This window comes from Tamandua tetradactyla, chromosome 11, assembly GCF_023851605.1.
Source record: "Tamandua tetradactyla isolate mTamTet1 chromosome 11, mTamTet1.pri, whole genome shotgun sequence".
In the NCBI taxonomy this organism is placed as follows: domain Eukaryota; kingdom Metazoa; phylum Chordata; class Mammalia; order Pilosa; family Myrmecophagidae; genus Tamandua; species Tamandua tetradactyla.
In genome coordinates this window covers 451,441-472,723 of record NC_135337.1, presented here as the reverse complement: position 1 = coordinate 472,723, position 21,283 = coordinate 451,441, and the positions used below count along the sequence as shown (strand labels likewise).

General features: G+C 39.8%; 1 protein-coding gene across 1 annotated transcript in view; it reads left to right on the top strand.

Annotated features, from left to right (window-relative positions):
- LOC143649771 (uncharacterized) overlaps positions 1–3,413 on the top strand; it is a 48,877-nt gene extending 45,464 nt beyond the window's left edge. The window contains exon 2 of the mRNA XM_077119718.1: positions 1,119–3,413. Coding sequence (XP_076975833.1) covers positions 1,119–1,132 — 14 coding nt within the window. The 3' untranslated portion in view covers positions 1,133–3,413. The remainder of the gene's footprint in view (positions 1–1,118) is intronic.
- The last annotated feature ends 17,870 nt before the right edge of the window (positions 3,414–21,283 follow it).

Here is a 21,283-nt window from a genome sequence, read left to right as displayed (position 1 = left end):
CTATGAAAAAGCCCAGGGCCAGATGGCTTCACAGGAGAATTTTATTAAACATTCCAAAAAGAATTTTTTGCTCAAACTTTTCCAAACAATTGAGTAAAAAGGAATACTACCTAACTCATTTTATGCAGCTATCATCACTTCAACACCCAAACTGGGTGAAGATGCTTTAAGAAAGAAAAACTACAGGCCAATCTCCCTAATAAACATAAATGCAAAAATTCTCAAAAAGAAACTACTAGTAACTCAAGTTCAATAACACATTAAAAGAATTATATACCATGACCAAGTGGAGTTTATACTAAGAATGCAAGGATGGTTCAACACAAGAAAATCAATTAATGTAATACAGCACATTAACGAATCAAAAGGGAAAAATCACATGATCATCTTGATGCTTAAAAAGCATTCAACAAAATTCACCATACTTTTCTGATTTAAAAAAAAAACACTTCAAAAGTTAGGAATCAAAAGTAACTTTCTCAATATGATAAAGGGCATATATGTAAAATCCATAGCCAGCATTGTACTCAATTGTGAGAGACAGACTGCCCTCTCCCTAGGATCAGGAGTGAGACAAGGATGCTCTCTATCATCACTATTATTCAACATTGTGTTAGAAGTTCTAGCTAGAGCAATTGGGAAGGAAAAAGAAATAAAAGGCATCCAAATTGGAAAGGAAGAAGTAAAACTTTCATTATTTGCAGATGGCATGGTACTGTACTTAGAAAATCCTAAGAAATCTACAACAAAGTTATGTGAGCCAATAAACAACTTCAGCAAGGCAGCAGGATATAAAATTAATGTGTTTCTATACACAAGCAATGGCCTAACTGAGGAGACAATTAAGGAAAAAATCCATTCAAAATAGCAACCAAAAGAATAGAGTATCTAGGAATGAATTTAATTAGGGATGTAAACAACCTGTACCCAGAAAACTACATAACATTGCTAAAAGAAATCAAAGGAGATCTAAATAGGTGGAAGGACATTCCCTACTCATGGATAGGAAGGTTAAATGTAGTTAAGTTGTGAATTCTACTCAAATTGATCTATAGAATCAACGCAGTACCAATCAAAATTCTAACAACGTACTTTGTATCTTTCTTTTGCATGGGCAGGCACTGGAAATTGAACCTGGGTCTCCAGCGTGGCAGGCGAGAACTCTGCCTGCTGCCACCATGGCCTGCCCTCCCACAACCTACTATGAAGACTTGGAAAAGCTAGTTACCAAAATCATCTGGAAGGCAAAGAGACCCTGAATTGTGAGAAGCATCCTGAAAAGAAGAATGAAATGATAGGATTAACACTCCTTGATTTTAAAACCTATTAGAAAGCCATAGTGGTCAAAACAGCATAGTACTGGCACAAAGATAGAAGTATTGACCGATGGTATTGAATTGAGAGCACAGAGATAGACCACCAAACCTATGATCAACTGATCTTTGATAAGACCTCCAAATCCACTGAACTGGGATAAAATAGTTTTTTCAATAAATGGACATGGGAGAACATCAATATCCAGAAGAATAAAAGAGACCCCTACCTTACACCATATACAAAAATTAGCTAAAAAAAAAATTAACTCAAAGTGGATTAAATACCTAAATATAAGAACCAGTCCCATAAAGCTCCTAAAAGAAAATGTAGGGAAACCTCTTCAAGACCTAGTGATTGGAGGTAGCTTCCTAAACTTTACACCCAAAGCACAAGCAACAAGAAAAAATAAATAAATGGGAACTCCTCAAAATCAGATGCTTTCATGCCTCAAAAGACTTTGTCAAAAAGGTGAAGAGGTAGCCAACTCAATGAGAGAAAATATTTGAAAACCATATATCAGACAAAGGCTTGATATCCTGTATACATAAAGATATCATACAACTCAACCACAAAAGAACCATCAACCCAATTATAAAGTGGGCTACAGATAGGAATAGAAATTTTTCTGATGAGCAAATACAGAGGGCTAAAAAAGCACATGAAGAGATGCTCAATCTCATTAGCTACAAGGAAAATGCAGATCAAGACTACAATAAGATACCACCTCATACCTATAAGAATGGCTGCTATTAAACAAACATAAAACCACAAATGTTGGAGAGGATGTAGAGAAATTGGGACACTTATGCATTGCTGGTGGGACTGTATAATTGCTTAGCCAATATGGATGACAGTTTGGTGGTTCCTTGGGAAACTAAATATTGAGTTGCCCTCTGACCTGGCAATACTAGTACTCAGTACATACCCAGAAGAGCTGAAAGCAGTGACACAAACTGACATTTGCACACCGATGTTCATAGCAGCATTATTGACAACTGCCAAAAGATGGAAACAATTCAAATGCTCATCAACAGATTAGTGGATTAACATGTGATGGAATATTATGCAGCAGTAAGATGAAATGACATCCTGAAGCACATGACAAGATAGATAAGCCTTGAGGGCATAATGCTGAGTGAAATAAGCCAGATATAAAAGGATAGATACTATAGGACTCCACTTCTATTACCATGGTAAAGATGAAGGTAAAAAAAAAAAAAGGCTTATAATCAGAATATAGGTGACCTAGAGATGCAGGGAACTGTTAGCTAATGAGGCTGAACTTAAATATAAGGGAATTAAAAAAAGTGAAGGCAGTTTACTAGTGGGTCTATAAATAATATTGCCATATTGAAGGTGAACATGTTTCCTACTGATTAACACTACAATTATAAATAAGTTTTTGCATGAACTGCTGCAAAGGTATGAATCTTGTATAAAGAGAATATAAGTTTACTGTTAGGTGGAAAAATGATAATGCATGCTATGGGCTATGTTTAACAGGAAAACATCAACAGTACCACTGGAACACCAGGAGTAAATAATGGGGAGAGGGCCAAGAGTTAAGGGGAGGTTTGATTTTTCTATTTGGTAAGGGTACGTTTATTGATTATCTTTCTCTTGGGAACAATAGAGTCATAAATTTGCAAGTGTTGATGGACTGTTGACTTTGGACATTATAGATAGTGTCCAAAGAATGGAGATGGTTGAAGGATTCACTGACTGAGAGGTAGATTGACGAACGGTGGTGCATACATATGATCAAATACTGTGCTGCTACAAAAAGGAATGAAGGACTTCCAGAGAAGATGGCGGCTTAGTAAGACGCGCGGGTCTTAGTTCCTCCTCCAGAACAGCAACTAAAGAAACAGAAACAATACGAAACAGCTCCCGGAGCCACGACAGAGACCAAAAAGACAGCGTACCCCATTCTGGAACGGCTGAACGGGCAGGGAGAATCCGCTGCGGTGAGATACCCGAGGGGCGTGCGTTTTCCCGGCCGGGGCGGCTGGCGACTGGGGTCCCCTCCATGCACGTGGCTCCCCGGTCTGACTGGGAACGTTGGATAGCGGGGCCCTCCCGCCACGCTTGGCATCTCGGGCCAGCTGGGCAATTTGGACCGGCACCCCCCAAGCCGCGGTGGCCGGCGACCCCCCTCCACGCGCGGTTTCCCGGGCCAACTGCGAGATTCGGATTGACAAGTTAAAGGAGCCACAGCATCTTTTACTGGTGGGACCCGCAGACAGACGAGCGCCACGAGCGCCACCTACTGGGCAGGAAAAGAAAAACAGAGCCCAGAGATTTCACAGAAAAACCTTTCAACCAGCCGGGTCCCACACCCAGGGAAATCTGATCAAATGCCCAGACACCAGGAGAAAATAACAGATGATGCTTGGAAAATTGAAGATATGGCCCAGTCAAAGGAACAAACCAATAGTTCAAATGAGATACAGGAGCTGAGACAACTAATGCTGAATATACGAACAGAAATGGAAAACCTCTTCAAAAACCAAATCAATAAATTGAGGGAGGACATGAAGAAGACATGGGCTGAACAAAAAGAAGAAATAGAAAATCTGAAAAAACAAATCACAGAACTTATGGGAGTGAAGGACAAAGAAGAAAAAATGGAAAAAACAATGGATACCTACAATGGTAGATCTAAAGAGACAGAAGCTACAATTAGTGAACTGGAGGATGGAACATCTGAATTCCAAAAAGAAACAGAAGCTATAGGGAAAAGAATGGAAAAACTTGAGCAGGGGATCAGGGAACTGAATGACAATATGAAGCGCACAAATATACGTGTTGTGGGTGTCCCAGAAGGAGAAGAGAAGGGAAAAGGAGGAGAAAAACTAATGGAAGAAATTATCACTGAAAATTTCCCAACTCTTATGAAAGACCTAAATTTACAGATCCAAGAAGTGCAGTGCTCCCCAAAGAGAATAGACCCAAATAGGTGTTCTCCAAGACACTTACTAGTTAGAATGTCAGAGGTCAAAGAGAAAGAGAGGATCTTGAAAGCAGCAAGAGAAAAACAATCTGTCACATACAAGGGAAACCCAATAAGACTATGTGTAGATTTCTCAGCAGAAACCATGGAAGCTAGAAGACAGTGGGATGATATATTTAAATTACTAAAAGAGAAAAACTGCCAACCAAGACTTCTATATCCAGCAAAATTGTCCTTCAAAAATGAAGGAGAAATTTAAACATTTATAGACAAAAAGTCACTGAGAGAATTTGTGACCAAGAGACCAGCTCTGCAAGAAATACTAAAGGGAGCACTAGAATCAGATACGAAAAGACAGAAGAGAGAGGTATGGAGTAAAGTGTAGAAAGAAGGAAAATCAGATATGATATATATAATACAAAAGCCAAAATGGTAGAGGAAAATATTATCCAAACAGTAATAACACTAAAAGTTAATGGACTGAATTTCCCGATGAAAAGACATAGACTGGCAGAATGGATTACGACCCAGCAATACCACTGCTAGGTATCTACTCAAAGGACTTAAGGGCAAAGACACAGACGGACATTTGCACACCAGTGTTTATAGCAGCATTATCTACAATTGCAAAGAGATGGAAACAGCCAAAATGTCCATCAACAGACGAGTGGCTAAACAAACTGTGGCATATACCTACGATGGAATATTATGCAGCTTTAAGACAGACTAAACTTATGAAGCATGTAATAACATGGATGGACCTAGAGAACATTATGCTGAGTGAGTCTAGCCAAAAATTAAAGGACAAATACTGTATGGTCCCACTGAGGTGAACCGACATTCGAGAATCAGCTTGGAATATATCATTGGTAACAGAGACCAGCAGGAGTTAGAAACAGGGTAAGATAATGGGTAATTGGAGCTGAAGGGATACAGACTGTGCAACAGGACTAGATACAAAAACTCAAAAATGGACAGCACAATAATACCTAAGTGTAATGTAACTAGGTTGGAACACTGAATGAAGCTGCACCTGAAATATAGTTTTTTTTTTGTTTGTTTGTATCTTTTGTTTTTGTTTTTTTCTTTTTCCTTTTTATATATATATATTTTTTTTATTATTATTATTATTTTAATTCTCTTCTCTATATTAACATTCTATATCTTTTTCTGCTGTTTTGCTAGTTCTTTTCCTAAATCGATGCAAATGTACTAAGAAATGATGATCATACATCTATGTGATGATACTAAGAATTACTGAGTGCATGTGTAGAATGGAATGATTTCTAAATGTTGTGTTAATTTCTTTTCTTTTTTTTGATTAATAAAAAAAAATTTTTTTAAATATCTTTTTACTAGATTCCAAAAAAAAAAAAAAAGGAATGAAGTTGTGAGGCATGCAACAATGTGAATGAACATGTGGGACCTTTGGTGTCCCACATGTTAAGTCAGAAACAAAAGAGCGAATATTGTATGGTCTCATTTAGAAAATACTTATAAGAAAACAGGGGCCTAGACTGTAAGCTTTTATAGCAGACACATTTAGTCTGGAGTAGTAATTGTTATTTCTGGATTTTGAGAGGCTGTTTTATATATGTATAACCTGGTATTTAGAGATAACAGTGAAGCCAATAATGTCAGGATTAAGGTAATTCAGAATACAGGGGTAAGGAAGACATTGTCTGTATTTTAGAATCTCATCTACTCTTTGAGATCAAAGGAAGAAAGTTTTATTTTGTCCAGAACCTGAATTTTCTGTAGCCATAATCTAACTCAACTTGTCTGGATAGATCATTTAAATGATCCAAACATTTGGGGCCCAGAATAAGAATGAGGGCCTTTAATCCTGTAGAGCTTAATGTAAAGGCCTGGATAAATCCCAGAGTATATTAAGCAGATAATGAAAAAGTATTGGCAAAGTCCTTTGCGGATGGGAGAAAAAATATGGAACTACTAAACTTTACCACCAGGGAAACCCCCTGATACTCTGTCAAACATTAGGGACTCCCAAATCAATAGGCCAAGCTCTTGCTCTTGTGAAGCTTATGGAGAAGCTTAGACTACCTATAGGCATGCCTAAGAGTTACTTCTGGAGGACCTCTTTTGTTACTCAGATGTGGCCTCTCTCTCTGTAAGCCCAACTCTGCAAGTGAAATTATTGCCTTCCCCCTATATGGGACATAGTATCCAGGGGTGAGAGACTTTCTGGCAGCATGGGAGATGACTCCCAGGGATGAGCCTGGCCCTGTCACTGTGAGATTAACAATGCCATCCTGACCAAAAGGGGGGAAAGAAGTGTAACAAATAAGGTATCAGTGGCTAAGAGAGTTCAAATAGAGTTGAGAGGCTCCCTCTGGAGGTCAGTCCTTCACAAAGTTCGTTTACACATTGCCTATCATAGTTTTTCAAATCCCAAACAAAATCATTCCTGCCAATCCTAAAGAACACCTACTGCAATATATAAGATTCTACAAAGGTTGCATGCATTAGGGTAACTTTCCAGAAACCTACAACCTCCAGATGGGTCCCTGAACAAGATAAGCCCTGAAACCTAGAGGGGCCAGCCTCTCCAGAACATAAGCTAGGTCCACCTCCCTACCCCATATTATCGACAGCCCCTTCCGATATGAAAAAGTGAGAATGGGCATAGCCCAAATACCCCTGAAGAGAGAGAAAGATCATAGGTGATGGAGAGTTATACAGAGAAGATAGGGTTTAAACAAATGACTGGGAGTGCTGAATCATTACATTGATATTTCCATTAGTCTCCAGTAGCTTAGAAGTAAAACCTGAAATTGTGGAATTGTAACCCATACCAAACTCTGAAATCTGTACTACAATTAATTGTTGTGATGTGGTTTGAAATTTATTGCTTTTTGTATATATGTTATTTTTCACAAAAAAGAAAAAAAAGTCAATTGTGATGATAAAAAAAAAGAAAAAATATATAGAAAGAAAAAGTTACTGCACGTATCCATGTACAACGACCAGAACAGAAATTAAATGTCATCAGATCTCCTGGAGGGTGGGGATGGTGGTGAAAGAATGTGTAGATGGTGTCGTAAACAAGGCATTAAAACTCCCCTCCACTGATCACTGTTGATTACAAACCTCCAACCTACCCCCGGCACCCCGTGTCAGAAGACCTGCTGAAAGTCCTGTTTTCACACCCCTGTCATAACCCTTATAAGCCCTTGTACTTCCCCTGCCCCCCATCCCCTTCCCCTTTGCAGAGCTCTAACTCACATTTCCCTACCAGTTGCCATTGGGAAGAATCTTCTGTTGTAAATCTCAATAAAATTCACGTACAGCACCATGCCTGATGTGTCCTTTTGTCTCTGGGCTGCCTCGACCCAAGCTCTCCATGAACTGGGTTGGAACAGATGGACAACCCTGGGAGTTTAAAAACCAGGACTGAGCAGCCAATTCGAGAGGAAGGATGAGTTCAGCTTTGCTCAAACTGAGTCAATCAATAATGGCGGCAATTGCCTGTGAATCAGGGAGTCAGGGGCACCCAACTACAAAGATAACTCTTGCTCCTCTGCAGGCCTGTGCTATATAGAATAGTGTAGCAGAATTATTCTTTGTTGGATACTCTCTAGTCATCATTCTAGAGGATTTATATGGAATATACGAAAATTGTTTTCAGCATGAAAATTTAGAGGAGGATTTATTTGAGTTATAAATTCATTTTTTTAAAGATGAAAAAACAACAACAACAATCCCTTGACTTGGTGGTAGTTATCAAATCATAAAGTTTACAGTGAGTTCTTCATTAAAAACGGCCATCAGAAAGTCTTAGCTGAAAGGATAATTGGAGTTGTTTAGAGGAAAGTGGTTGACCCTAATTAAAGGGATAATTGAAAGGAAAGGAGAGTCTTAAAGAAAAAGGCAGGATTGAAAGACAAAAAGACAAGACTAACCAACAAATTGGAGAAGTGGCAGGTCTGAGCGAATAACAGAAAAATCTGGATAAATACATAGGAGGATGACATATCTGGGCTGGGGAGGAGAAACGCAATGACCTGGAAAACACAGAGAGAGGGCGTGGGAAAAAAAAAACTCATTTGAGGTTGGTAATTGAGGAAGGTGACATTGGAGCAGATAGGAGGAGAAAAAGCGTGGCATCAGGGAATGGAGAGTTCTCCATATTGAAGTAGTGGGTGAAGAGAGAATGGGGAGGTGACAGCAGAGCGTAAACCGGCAGCGGCGGGTATTTGCCGGAACAGGACGAAAGCAATCTGGGCGGAGCAGGTGGCGGAGGCAGAGGCGGAGGCAGAGAAGACTGGATCGGTCAAGGTGTCCACCACTACGGGGCAACTGAAGTGGATGCTCAGCCACTCCCAGAGGACGCGCCCAGGCAGTGCAGGAAGCCCGTAGGAAAACCAGGCAGGGACAGTAAATAGGACGGGGGCAGCCGGTCCCGGGAAATCCATGAAAAGTGCAGACTGCGGGTCCTGTTGCGGTCAATGCAACCGCGGCTGCTGCTGCCGGGCGTCCCGCTGGGCGCACCGCGCGCCTCGTTGGTGCGCGGACGCGGCGCGAGCCCCGCAGTCCCCGCGACAGCCCTCAGGCGGGGAACAGCGGCGTCCGGAGCCGGCTGGGAGCTGGGCGGCGGCGGCGGCCGAAGACGAAGAGGAAGCCGCGGCGGCCGCACCCTGGATTAGGTGAGGGAATCCTGGAAACCGGGAGGCTCGGGCCGCGCCCGCATGGCGCGTGTGGTGCGCTGGGCAGGAAAACTGTGCGGAGGCCGGGCCCGGAGGCCGGAGAACTGGGCGCTTGGGAGGGATTGACGCCGAGTGACAGTCGCTTGGCATAGGTTGGAACAGGGTTGGTGATGGGGCCTGTGCGGGGATGGGAGGGAGGACGGGCAGGGGGGAGTTGCTAGGAAATGAAGGTGTGGCGCTGGGTCATCCAGGACTAAAGCTTGGAAACCTGGTCTTTCTAAGGCTTTCGTTGGTGTGGAGACACCCTCTTTGTGGCTGGAAGTGAGGGTGAGGATTATGATTGTTAGGTCGCTCCAAAGGAGAGACGAGTACGGGATTCAGAAGGCATGCCTGTATTGAAGCTTTAGGGACAGGAAAAGAAGATAAAGGACAAGGAAATGTGCAGGTCTATGCAATAAAACGCACACACTGCCTTCTCTTGCACCGTGTTCTTTTTGGGGTATTTTTCTTAGAGCCAGACGGCAGGGCGGAGACTGGCGATGGCTCTTCCTTGGCTACCCCCTTTCTCCTGCAGAGCTGGAGCCCTGCCTGTCAGCTGGATCTGAGGCCATGCAGGACAAGCATCACTTAAACCCATTCTCTTCCTTTGCTTTGGCTTGGAAGACTGCGCAGATTGGCTCAAATTTTCTTCATGTAGCAGCAGCAGGATGAAAATTTGCCATACAATCAATTTTCTGGAGAAGAGACAGATTGCATTGCTACTTGCTTCTCAATGAGCGTTTTCTTGTCCTAGTATTTTTAGCCTATTCTTTCCAGGAAGCTAGTACTCAAAAATCAAATTACCAGGCAACTGTGATTTTGTTCTCCAAGCTGCCTTCAACTAACTGGGATCTTTACTTAATTTCTCTGGGGTCTCAGTTTTCTGTGCATAAAATCAGGACTTGGATTGAAAGAATTCAAAACTAAATAGTCAATGGATCTGTTTTCTGTGTTCACCACGCTGCTTTATTTGTAAACTATGAAACTTAGCCTATTCACAATTGTATTTATTCAACACACGATACACTGTATATATGACAAAACTGAGTCAAATTTATTCAGTTAGCTGTGCCTAAAAGAATAATGTCTCTATTAAGAAAAACATAATAAAGGAAGTATTCATTATTTGATTTTTTATGAAGCAAAATTTTAGCACAAACATACTTTTCTTTATACATGTGTATTTATGGTGTGTTGAATATTTTTCCTAGACTACTTTTGAATTTTTTTAAAAGACTGGCATAAAGAAATTTAATCTGAGGATATGCTTATCATTTCAAAGATTCTTAACCAATACTGAGGTGAATCCTTTCTATCTGGAAAGAAGACTTACTATTGCAAAATTTAAAATGCCTCATGACTTCTTATGATAAGGGTATGTATTTTCTTCGTTTGGTAACAAGATGCTTGTATGATTTGTATTTGATTCTCTAAATTGTGATATAATTTTTTAAGTGGATGACAAGCTTTCATTATTTCCTCAATAGGAATAATGACAAACTACATCTAGAGTTCCATATAATGATGAGTATTGAAATGTTTATAATGAAATCGTTTCAGGCACTTTGCTGAAGTTGGTGCAACTCTGAACTTCACTGAAAAATCATTTCACCTGGAATGTGCAGAATACCTTTTAAAACACAGCCGTCCTAACTATAGTATAACAGGGTTATAAGTCACAGAACTGGAGGTTTCTGCTTGGGGTTGGTGTTTTGCTATCCAAGTTTCTGACTCCCAGTCAACTAAAGAATGGAAAAAAGCAGCTCTGCACATTATCCATACTCAATTTAACTCAGTGTTGCTTGTTGAGCACGTTCTGTGGGGGCCATTATAACTCTGGACACAAAACTACCCTCAGCTCAGTAATCTCCAGTTTTAGACTATATTCCTCTAACTATGTACCGAGTTCCATACCATACTGAGGGTGTTCTAGTGTGCTAGCTGCCAGAACGCAACATACCAGAAACAGAATGGCTCTTAAAAGGGGAATTTAATAAGTTCCTAGTTTACAGTTCTAAGGCCAAAAAGATGTCCCAGTTAAAGCAAGTCTATAGAAATGTCCAATCTAAGGTATCCAGGGAAAGACACCTTGATTCAAGAAGGCCAATGAAGTTCAGAGTTTCTCTCTCAAGTGAAAAGCTACACAGTGAACACAGTCAGGGTTTCTCTCTCAAGTGGAAAGGCACGTGGTGAACATTGTCAGGGTTTCTGTCTCGGCTAGAAGGGCACATGGTGAACACAGTGTCATCTGCTAGCTTCCTCTCCAGCTCCCTGGGAGGTATTTTCCTTCTTCATTTCCAAAGGTCACTGGCTGGTTCTCTCTGCTTCCTGTGGCTGTGTCGTTCTTCTCTGCTCTTTCTGAATCTCTCATTCTCCAAAATGTTTCCTCTTTTATAGGACTTCAGAAACTTATCAAAACCCACCCAATTGGGTGGAGACGTGCCTCCACTTAACCCACCTTAGCAACCACTCTTGATTAAATCACATCTCCAGGGAGATGATCTAATTACAGTTTCAAGCATACAATACTGAATAGGGATTAGAAGAAACGGTTGCCTTTACCAAATGGGATTAGGGTTAAAATTTGGCTTTTCTAGGGTACGTATATCCTTTCAAACTGGCACAGAGGTATAACAGAAAAATTAAGTGTGGGATAAAAGAAGAATCTCTCCTGGAAAAATTGCTTACTTTTTCTTTTTCTGTTGGTACTTTGAAGATGCTGCTCCATGGTCTTTTTTGTTTTGACTTGGTTTTCCACTGTCTTTTAACTTGCAGATTTTCTGATGAGAAGTCTTCTGTCATTATAATCTTTGTTCCTCTGTTAATGTGTCTTTTCTTCCTAAATGCTCTTCAGATTTTCCTTTTTCACCAATCTTAGGCATTTTGATTACAATGCACCTTGGTGTGGTTACCTTCATGGTTATTGTGCTTTAGATTTGCTGAGTTTATTGGATGTGTGAGTTCATAGTTTTCATTAGGGTTGGAACATTTTCAACCATTGTTTTTTCAAAAAAACCTTTTTGCGACTCCCTTTTGTCTTCTTTCCATTGAGAACTCCAATTGCATTATTTATCTTAGAGCACTTGAATTTGACCTGGAGCTCACTGATGCTTAGTTCAATTATTTTCAGTCTTTTTTCTCTTTGTTTTATTTTGGGTAGTTCTACTGCTATGTCTTCGTGTTTACCAACCTTCTCTTCTCTAGTGCTTAATCTGCTATCAATACTACCCAGTGTATTTTTCTTCTCAGACACTGTATTTTTCATCTCTGAAACTTTTGGGTTTTTTTTAATATAACTTCCACGTTTTTTATTTAACATAACCAATCTTGTTTCTACCTTTATGAATATATGGAATGTTATAATAACCGTTTTAATCTAACATCTGTGTCAGTTCTGAGTATGTTACAAGTGAGTGATTTTTCTCTTTATTATGGGTAGTATTTTCCTGCTTCTTTACATGCCTGGTAATATTTGATTAGATGTCACACTCTGAACATTTAACCATTCGGAGCTGAATATTTTTTTGTATTCCTATAAGTGTTCTTGAGTTTTATTCTGGGACATTGTTAAGTTGTTTGGTAAGAATTTGATTTTTTGGGTCTTATTTTTAAGCTTTGTTAGGAAAAGCCAAAGCCATATTTTGTATAGGGTTAATTTTCTCCACTACTGAGGTGATACCTTTCTGAGTACTGCGCTCAATACCCTGTAAATTATGACATTTTTCCATTTTGGTTAACGAGAAAAAAAGTATTTCCAGCCTTATGAGAGTGAAGAGGACTGTTCCTTTGGATCTCTCTTCTTACCTCAGTCTTAGTGGTTCCCCCACCCCCATGCTGTATTCAGCTAAATCATCAAAGGGGATCTCTGCAGATCTTTAGAATTTTCTCTCCTTTTTGGTACCCCACCCTATAATCTCTAGCAGTCTTGTCCTTCTCAAATCCCTTGCCAGGTTTCCTCCATCAGGCTCTGCTTGGATTCCCTGACTTGGCAGAACATCCTGTAAACTTTCTCAGGCGGTCACATCGGGCTGTCATATCTAACAAAACCGAGTCATGCCGTCTAACTATGGCTTGCTGTGTTTGTTTCCCTTCTCTAAATGAGGACCACTGCCCTCATTGCCTAATGTCCAGTGTCTGAAAACTGTTGTTTCATATGTTTGTCTTTTTTTTTTTTTTGGTTCTGTCTATTGTCTGGGAGCAGAAGTGACTCTCTTTTACTTCATGGTTCTCAACGCTGGCTATTCATTATTATTGCCTGAGGAAGGTTTTTTAAAAACTGATGTACAGTTCTCATTTCTGGCCGATTAAATCGTACTCTTTCAGATTGAGGCCCTAGTAACAGTGTTCTTTAAAGGCGCTCTAGGTTTTCTCATGTACAGTGGGATTGAAGAGCCATTGTGTTAAAGAAACTATTGAATTTTTAAACTACTCTGAGGGACTTTTATGTTCTGTTACTCTAATCAAGACATGAAGGGGGCTGGACTTTTCAATTGTTGCTGTTTTGTAGGCTGTGGAGCTACAGAAAGCTTTAAATCGTGTTGCTGACATAATTCATCTCTGGTTTAGAGCTGTAAGTGTAGCAGTGATGTGGGACATGGTTGAAGAGACAGGAGGACCCCTGAAAAGTTGTTGTATGTGGCTCAGGACAAGAGATGATGATGGCTTGCTTGAATTTGTGCAGTGGTGGTGGGATGGTGGGAAGGGGAGAGATCTGAGAATTTCTGAGGTATAATTGATGGCATTTGTTGATCAACTGATTGTGGAAAACGGGGGAGAGGGAGCAAGCAAGTGTTACTTTCAAATTTCTAGGCCAATCACAGAATGATTAGTAATATCGTTAACTGAGGTAGGTAAGACGGCAAGGGAAGCAGATCTCAGGACGCTGAGAGAATTACTTCAGTTTGGAACACCCAAGAGGACATGCCTGAGCTCTAGATTCCTTTGTAGCAGGGGAGAAAAAAACACTTAAGAACATAAGTTTTGAGTGTACTCTATGATTTTGAGCAGACATATCTTTTGCTTTTATTTGGTTTAGGTTGATAATAAAATACTTTTATTTTTTGAGCATACGTGAAATGATAACAGGATAAAGTAAATGTCTTCTAGATGGCAAGATATAAAGCCAGGGATTATGGCAGACATCTGTTTTTTTGTTGTTGGTAGTGGTAGTTTTTTTTCTTTTTTTCTTTTTTACAGTAGGGGCATGGCATTCATTTCTTCTTTCTTTGGGCAATGACACATCTCTTTTTGGGAACTTTCATTTTCAGTATTGTTTATGGTCTTGGTTGAAAGGTCAGTGAAGGTACCCTGCCCTCCCATATCTAATTGATGGTTATGAGGCCCATGGTAGAGCAAACCAGCTTTCTTCTTGGACATCGCATCTTCAGTGGAGCAACATCAAAGTAGAAAACATGAATGGGGCCAATTGGTCTCTTCTTGCTATGTGGATCCCTATTGCTTACCTGATTCCTGACTCTGCTAAGGCTTTAGAGCCTTTAGCTATCCCTTAGATTCTGTAGATCTCTGTCTACTAGTAAAGCCTTTTTTAAAAAAATTAATTTAGTCAGAGTTAGTTCCGTTATTTTTTCAAAAGGTATGTATGCAGTGCCAGGCACAACTGTGGTTGCTACAACAGAATGTAGAATAAGTTCTTGGATAAAGGCTCTATTCCCACATGCTTAAGTTTAACGAAGTTGTAGGGGGACTGGTGAAGGTATAGATGGCAAATAAGCAAGTATATATAAAAATAGAGTGATTTAAGATATTAATGAGGTTAATCAAGAAAATGAAATAGAATCGTAGGTTACAGAGGGACTGAGGGGTGAGGGTGTGAGAATTGCAATTGCAAAACTTCTGAAAAAGGTGTAAGTTTAGTGTGTCTCAGGACAGAAGGAAGACCCAGTGTATGGGGCATGACAAACAAGGGAGAGTGGCAGAAGGTGAGGGTAAAGAGGTGAGCTGGAACCAGGTCACGCAACCCTTATACACACCGTAAGACTCGGATTTTATTCTAAAGAGATTGGAAAGCGAGGAAGGGTTTGAAGAGTAGTGCAATATGATCTGGAAAATGTTTAAAAATATCACTCTGCCATTGAGAACAAAGTTCAGGAGGCCAAAAGTAGAAGCAAAAAAAAAGCCACTTTGTAGGCTGTTGCAACAATCCAAACAGATTCAAAACATATTTAGGGCCGACAGGATTTGCTGGTGTGTGGGATAAGAAGAATGAAATGAAAGAGGAAGTTTCATACGTCTTTTAAAATATAATCCTGCCCTTTAGCCACAGGAATTAGTTCAGGGTTGGACACTTGACACAAATTAGTCCAAACTCAGCGTTTTGGTGGATGTGAACTTGGGGGAGAATGTAGACTGGGGCAGATAACTTAGTCAATCACTGCTTCTTGGCAGATACTGAAGACAAAATCAACAAAGAAATTAACTGAGAAATGGAAATAAGTCCGTTGTTTGAGTCTCTGTGTTAAGCTGTGTTTGAAACCTCTGGTTGAGGTTTTGTGCTTACCCCTAGTGAAGGTGTGATTAACCTCATTATGGTAATGGTGGTGGTTACGTGGCCGGACAGAGGGATGGAGGTCACTTGCAATGGAGAGAAGGCGGCATAAGATAAACAACATTTTCACAGAGGGTAGCACCTGGTGACCAAAAGGTGGTGTTCACGGTGAGAGTGCTTGTGGTTGTAGTGTAGATATCTGCCTCAGGACATTCCAACCTCTTCTTCGAGTCGACTGTTCTCTCAGTCTTATTTTCTAGATCAGCCTCATAAATGTAGGAGCTTTGAACTGGATCTCACAGGAATTTCACAGAGAATTCTGTAGTGTTCTTAGATTACTTATATGCCGTAGGGTGGCATTATCATTCTTATCATCATCATTATTATATTTATAACTTGCATTATTAATAATATTTATTGGGTATTTTCTGTGTGCCAGGCACTATCTTAAGGTTTTATAAACAAAGTTTCATTGACCCTAACTGTAATTCTGTGAGAAAGGTGCTATCACTATACCCATTTTTGTAGAAAGGTTTAGTAACTTGACAATTATGAAGTAGAAAAGTGGTGCTTAATTGACAAGTGGTAAATTCCTGTTTTGTGTGCATTAGTGTAATTAATTTGAGCTCATCTTGTATGTTTTTAATCCTTTCAAAGACTCTAGATTTGCTTTTATTTAAAAAAAACATTAAAAATATCAAAAAGAACAAAACAAAAGCTTTGGAGAAAACTTCAGAAAAAATGGTCTGGTCTCTAAATTAGCATAATAAATGTGAAAATGTGATTCTATTAGGATAGTAAGCTGGAGTATTAAAATCTGACTTTGTGAAGATCTGCCTTCTAATTCATATGTCAAAACCCATGAAGGTCATCCCAGAGAAATGAATGACCTGCTTAAAACAAGGAAATATAGCTGGACATGACCAAGAACCTCTCAAAAAGAATCAGAGAGCTCCCTATCCAGGTTAATAAAAATGGATGAATTGCACATTTCAAAGGAGAATCTGGATTTAAAGTGAGCTGGGCTCATTGCCCAGAACAATAAGAACATGCATTCGCAGGATGGGGAGATTTTACCCGCTGTGTTTGTGGTCGTGCACACCCACAACTCACCCTATAGCATTAGCTCAGATGAAGCAGAACCAATGAAAGAAATGTTACCATGGACAAGTGCCCTTAGTGTACGAGTCGAAACAGTGCCATATTTTAGCATCCTTTAGTCTCCATCCATTCCAACCTGTAACAACTTCTTTTCTCTTTATTGCTATGTAAACCATGACTTTGAAATCTCCAAATAAAGAATGCATTTAAAATTTACAGCTTTGTTGGAATCTCAACAAGAAAGGTTTTTGTACATTGTACATATCATCTAAAAGAAAAAAGAAATTCTTGCTAATAATTAAAAGCACATCTGAGTGAATTTCCGGGGAAGATGATGGAGTAGGAAGTTACAGGACTCACTTCTACAAAAGCAGTAAGTGAACAGGCAGAACTGTCTCAAGCAATTATTCCCAAGAGCGAGGTGGTAGGACATGGCCAAGCATCAATGATGGCTTTGGTTGGTGAATTTAAATCTCTGGGTCCCAGCTCTGAGCAGCTGTTTTAGCCCACAGAACCGCTATGGCCATTGTTTAAACCCTGCCGTAACCGGGAGAAGGTGGTGGGCTTTCAGAAATACCGGGCCTCGCGAGGGCTGTGGGGAAAAGTTTGCTGAAGAGCACCATTTGCTGCAGCTTTAGGGCGCCATCAAAAAGGCTTTTCGCATCCTGCCTGACTCCAGGCCTTGGGCCCTTTGCAACTGGTCTGCACTTATGAGTCCCTGGCCCTGTTTTGGCTGGGAAATATTAACTCGGAAAAACCCCCTGGAGAATGACCCTCCTCCTAGAATATGCCCTCTAGGCAAAGCAGCCAGAGAAAACAAAAGGAGAGTAATAATAATAATAGAGGAGAAACAAAATCAAAACAGAACAGATTAAGATTAGTGGAGAAGGGACAGAGAACAGGAAGCTTTCTCCTGGGGGTGAAACAATTTCTCAAGTGACTCAATCCTGAAAATTCTGCCGCCTTCCTAGACATCTCCAAAGAACATCGAATGTGATAACCCCAGGTGACCTTCGACGTGGCAGGTAAGACCATTTTAAAATTAATAGTAGAGCCACTTACTCTGTTTTGACCAATCACTCAGGCCCATCATCCCTGCAACCCTGTTCCATAGTAGCGGTAAGTAGAAAGTCTGAAGCCAGGACCATCACTCAGCCCCTCCTTTGTTGAATTAGCAGCATACTTTAAAATCATCAATTCTTAGTAGAACTAGAATGCCCCACCCCTTCTAAAAAGATCTTTTTCCTCCTTGGGGGCCACCTTAAGACTAATCAACCCAGCTCGTGTTTACCCCTTTAGTTACCCTAAGGCCCCTACTAAATTAGCATCCCAGAGAAAATCCAAATAAACCTGTCTGAATAGGATAAAGCATCCCAGGGCGAGTCCGTGAATAACCCCTGACTGCATGCATGTTTTCAGTCCTGAATTTTATTTATTTTTATTTTTTTACATGGGCAGGCACTGGGAACCAAACCCTGGTCTCTGGCATGGCAGACAAAAATTCTGCCACTGAGCCACTGTCACACCACCCAGTCCTAAATTTTAAAAACCCATTTTTGTATCCCACTTCACCCTAACTCTCAAAACCTATAGGCTGTTAAATAGGAGAAAATTTAAAAATAATATTTACATCCTACTCACTTAAACAGTACTTTCCCAAGGATTTCAAAATAATCCCTATATCTTTAAAAATGCCTTAGCAGCAGACCTTACTGATTTCCAGCTGCCTCAAAGTACCATCTTACAATATATTAACATATTCATAATATAAGTGCATTTTGTTTGTTGTAATCATTACTAACTGAATGGATTTAGGAAGTTTTAGAAAGTTTTAAAAAGTGAATTTTTTTAATCACTACTGACTACAAGTCCTGAATGGATGTGGAAAGTTGTGGAGAATTTAAGAAAGTAAGTTTTGTTTGTAGTCACTGCTGACTAAAAGAATTTATAGAGTTTATAGAAATAAATTCTGTTCTAGTCAATGTTGCTCTCTGTTAAACAGCTCTTAATGAGGATATAAAAAGTTTTTCTTAACCATCTGAGCACTCTGTCTAAAAGATGAAAATTTATATCATATCAGAATAATATCCCTGTTAATGTTTATGTCAACCTTACCATCTTTTATTTCAAAAAGCAAGTCTTCCTATTCTTAAGGAAAACTGTCAAAAAGGATTTGTTCTTTCTCCTTGTAAAAGTGAGGTGCTAAAATAATTTAACATATTTAAAATTACAACTTCCTTCCTCTGTTAAGTTAAATTTGCCTGAGTAAAATATTCATATATTTAAAAATCCTAAAAGTGTAACAAAGTTCTCGCTGTCCACGTTATATCCTAATATGAATGGTATAATATTTAAACAATCAAATTTACTTATCAGTTACACTACTTTACCCTAAGGCTTCACTAAAAATACAGTTGGTCAGCTACAAGTCAGAACTTAATCTTCAACAACAACAAAAAAACTTTAAAGGAAAAACAAGGCAAGTATACAGACTGTGTTTTACCTGCTAATAACCCAACCGTCATAAATGTGTGTTCTAGTTTGCTAGCTGCCAGAATGCAATACATCAGAAATGGAATGGCTTATAAAAGAGGAATTTAATGAGTTGCTAGTTTACAGTTCTAAGGCTGAGAAAATGCCCCAATTAAAACAAGTCTATAGAAATATCCCATCAAAGGCATCCAGAGAAAGATAGCCTGGTTCAAGAAGGCCAGTGAAGTTCAGGATCTCTCTCTCTCATCTGGAAGGGCACATAATAAACACGGTCAGGTTCCTCTCTCAGTAGGAAGGGCACATGGTGAACACGGCGTCATCTGCTAGCTTTCTCTCCTGGCCTCCTATTTCGTGAAGCTCCCCGGGAATTTTTTTCCTTTTTCATCCGGGAGATGTTTTCCTTCTTCATCTCCAAAGGTCCCTGGCTCATTGACTCTCTGCTTCATGGTGCTGTAGCATTCTCTGCTCTCTCCGAATCTCCTTCATTCTCCAAAATGTTTCCTCTTTTATAGGACTCCAGAAACTTATCAAGATCTGCCCAAATGGGTGGAGACATGTTGTCACCTAATCCAGTTTAACATCCACTCTTTATTAAACCACACCCCCAGGGAGATGATCTGATTACAGATTCAAACATATAGTATTGAATAAGGATTATTCTACCTTTATGAAATGGGATTTAGATTAAAACATGGCTTTTCTAGGGAACATACATCCTTTCAAACTAGCACAACATGTAAAGGTAAAATAAGACAAAACTTCTGCTATAATTGGTAAATAACAACCCCAATATGAAACAACTATCAACTGTTTTTATTTCTAAAAGTAAATTCATTTAAAATGCTTATAAAAATTAAAGCTTACTCCTAACTTTGAACTGTTATTTCTAAATTCCAAAATGCTTCCCCCTTTGTATAACCTATTATTTCCCTAAGACATTAAGCATCTGAATGACCCTAAAACCCAAAACTGATGTTCTCCAGCTCTAAAAGTCAGCATTACTCCATACAGCAACCATTAAAAATCTGTAAATTTTCTGCAGCACCCTATCTAATTTAACCTGCTAGTATTTGCAAATTCCCTTGAAGGACTAAAAGAAAAATGATTAAAATTCCCCACCTGGGGAATTCTTGCTATTCTCTTAAACAATAAGAGCTCCCAATTTAAGAAACCAAACTAGAGTGAATCCAAAACCCTATCCCCAGGGATTTTTGCACAGAAAGCAAAACTAATTGCCCTCACCTGAGCTTCTAGGAAAAAGGGAAAAGGCTATGCCTTCCTAGTCCTGCATACTCATGCAACAGTGTAGAAAGAGCAAAACTTTCTTCCATTAAACACCATAAAAAAATACACACTCTCTTAAGTGCCAGGCTTTCACCACCAACAACAACAACAAAAAAACAGTGGTAATTCATTGGCCTGGTCATAAAAAAATAATAATAATACATCTTTGATAGGAATAACCAGCCTGACATGGCAGCAATGCCACAAACCAATCAATCAAGCCCCTTCCAAGCCTCATTCCTGTACCCCTTAACTTACCACATGTACCCTCTTATTCCCAAGTTAAGCAGGAATGAGCTGCCCAGCTAACATTCACTCTTGGACATGAAAGAGAGCCATTTTCTTCTTTTCCCCAGTCTCACTTGGCTAATACATCTCCTGAGCCTGCTCATTTCTATTCCCCTCTTGTTATTAATTGGCCCTTCCTATTAATCAGCCCTCTCTTACTATTAATTGGCCTTTGTATAAAAATCACCAAATTTATTTCTTCCAGATTAGAAATCTTTCACATAAAACGAAGGTTGATGCAAAGATTTTCAGCCGTTCTAACCACCCCTCTGGACTTCTTCCCTCTCAACTTAAATGAGATAACCAGAGAGTTCTGCACCCCATCAGGCAGGGCCTATACCCCCAGAAGCATCTGCAGAAGACAGACCCTCATTTCTCAACACCCCTTAAGATTAAGGGGTGAGAACTCTTTGAGAGGGAATTTGAGGAAGACTAGAACAGGGAGGGGGAGAGAAAAAAATGTGAAGGAGCTCTTGTACAAGAATGATTAATCAAGATCAGGAGGGCCTGTGCCCACCACAGACACCCTACCTGGGGGCAGCCCACTTACAGGAAACACCCAGTGGCTACTGAGCCATGTAGAGTCAAACAACTCCCACCTGATTGAATCACCTGCAGAGAAGGGAGACCAGCTGA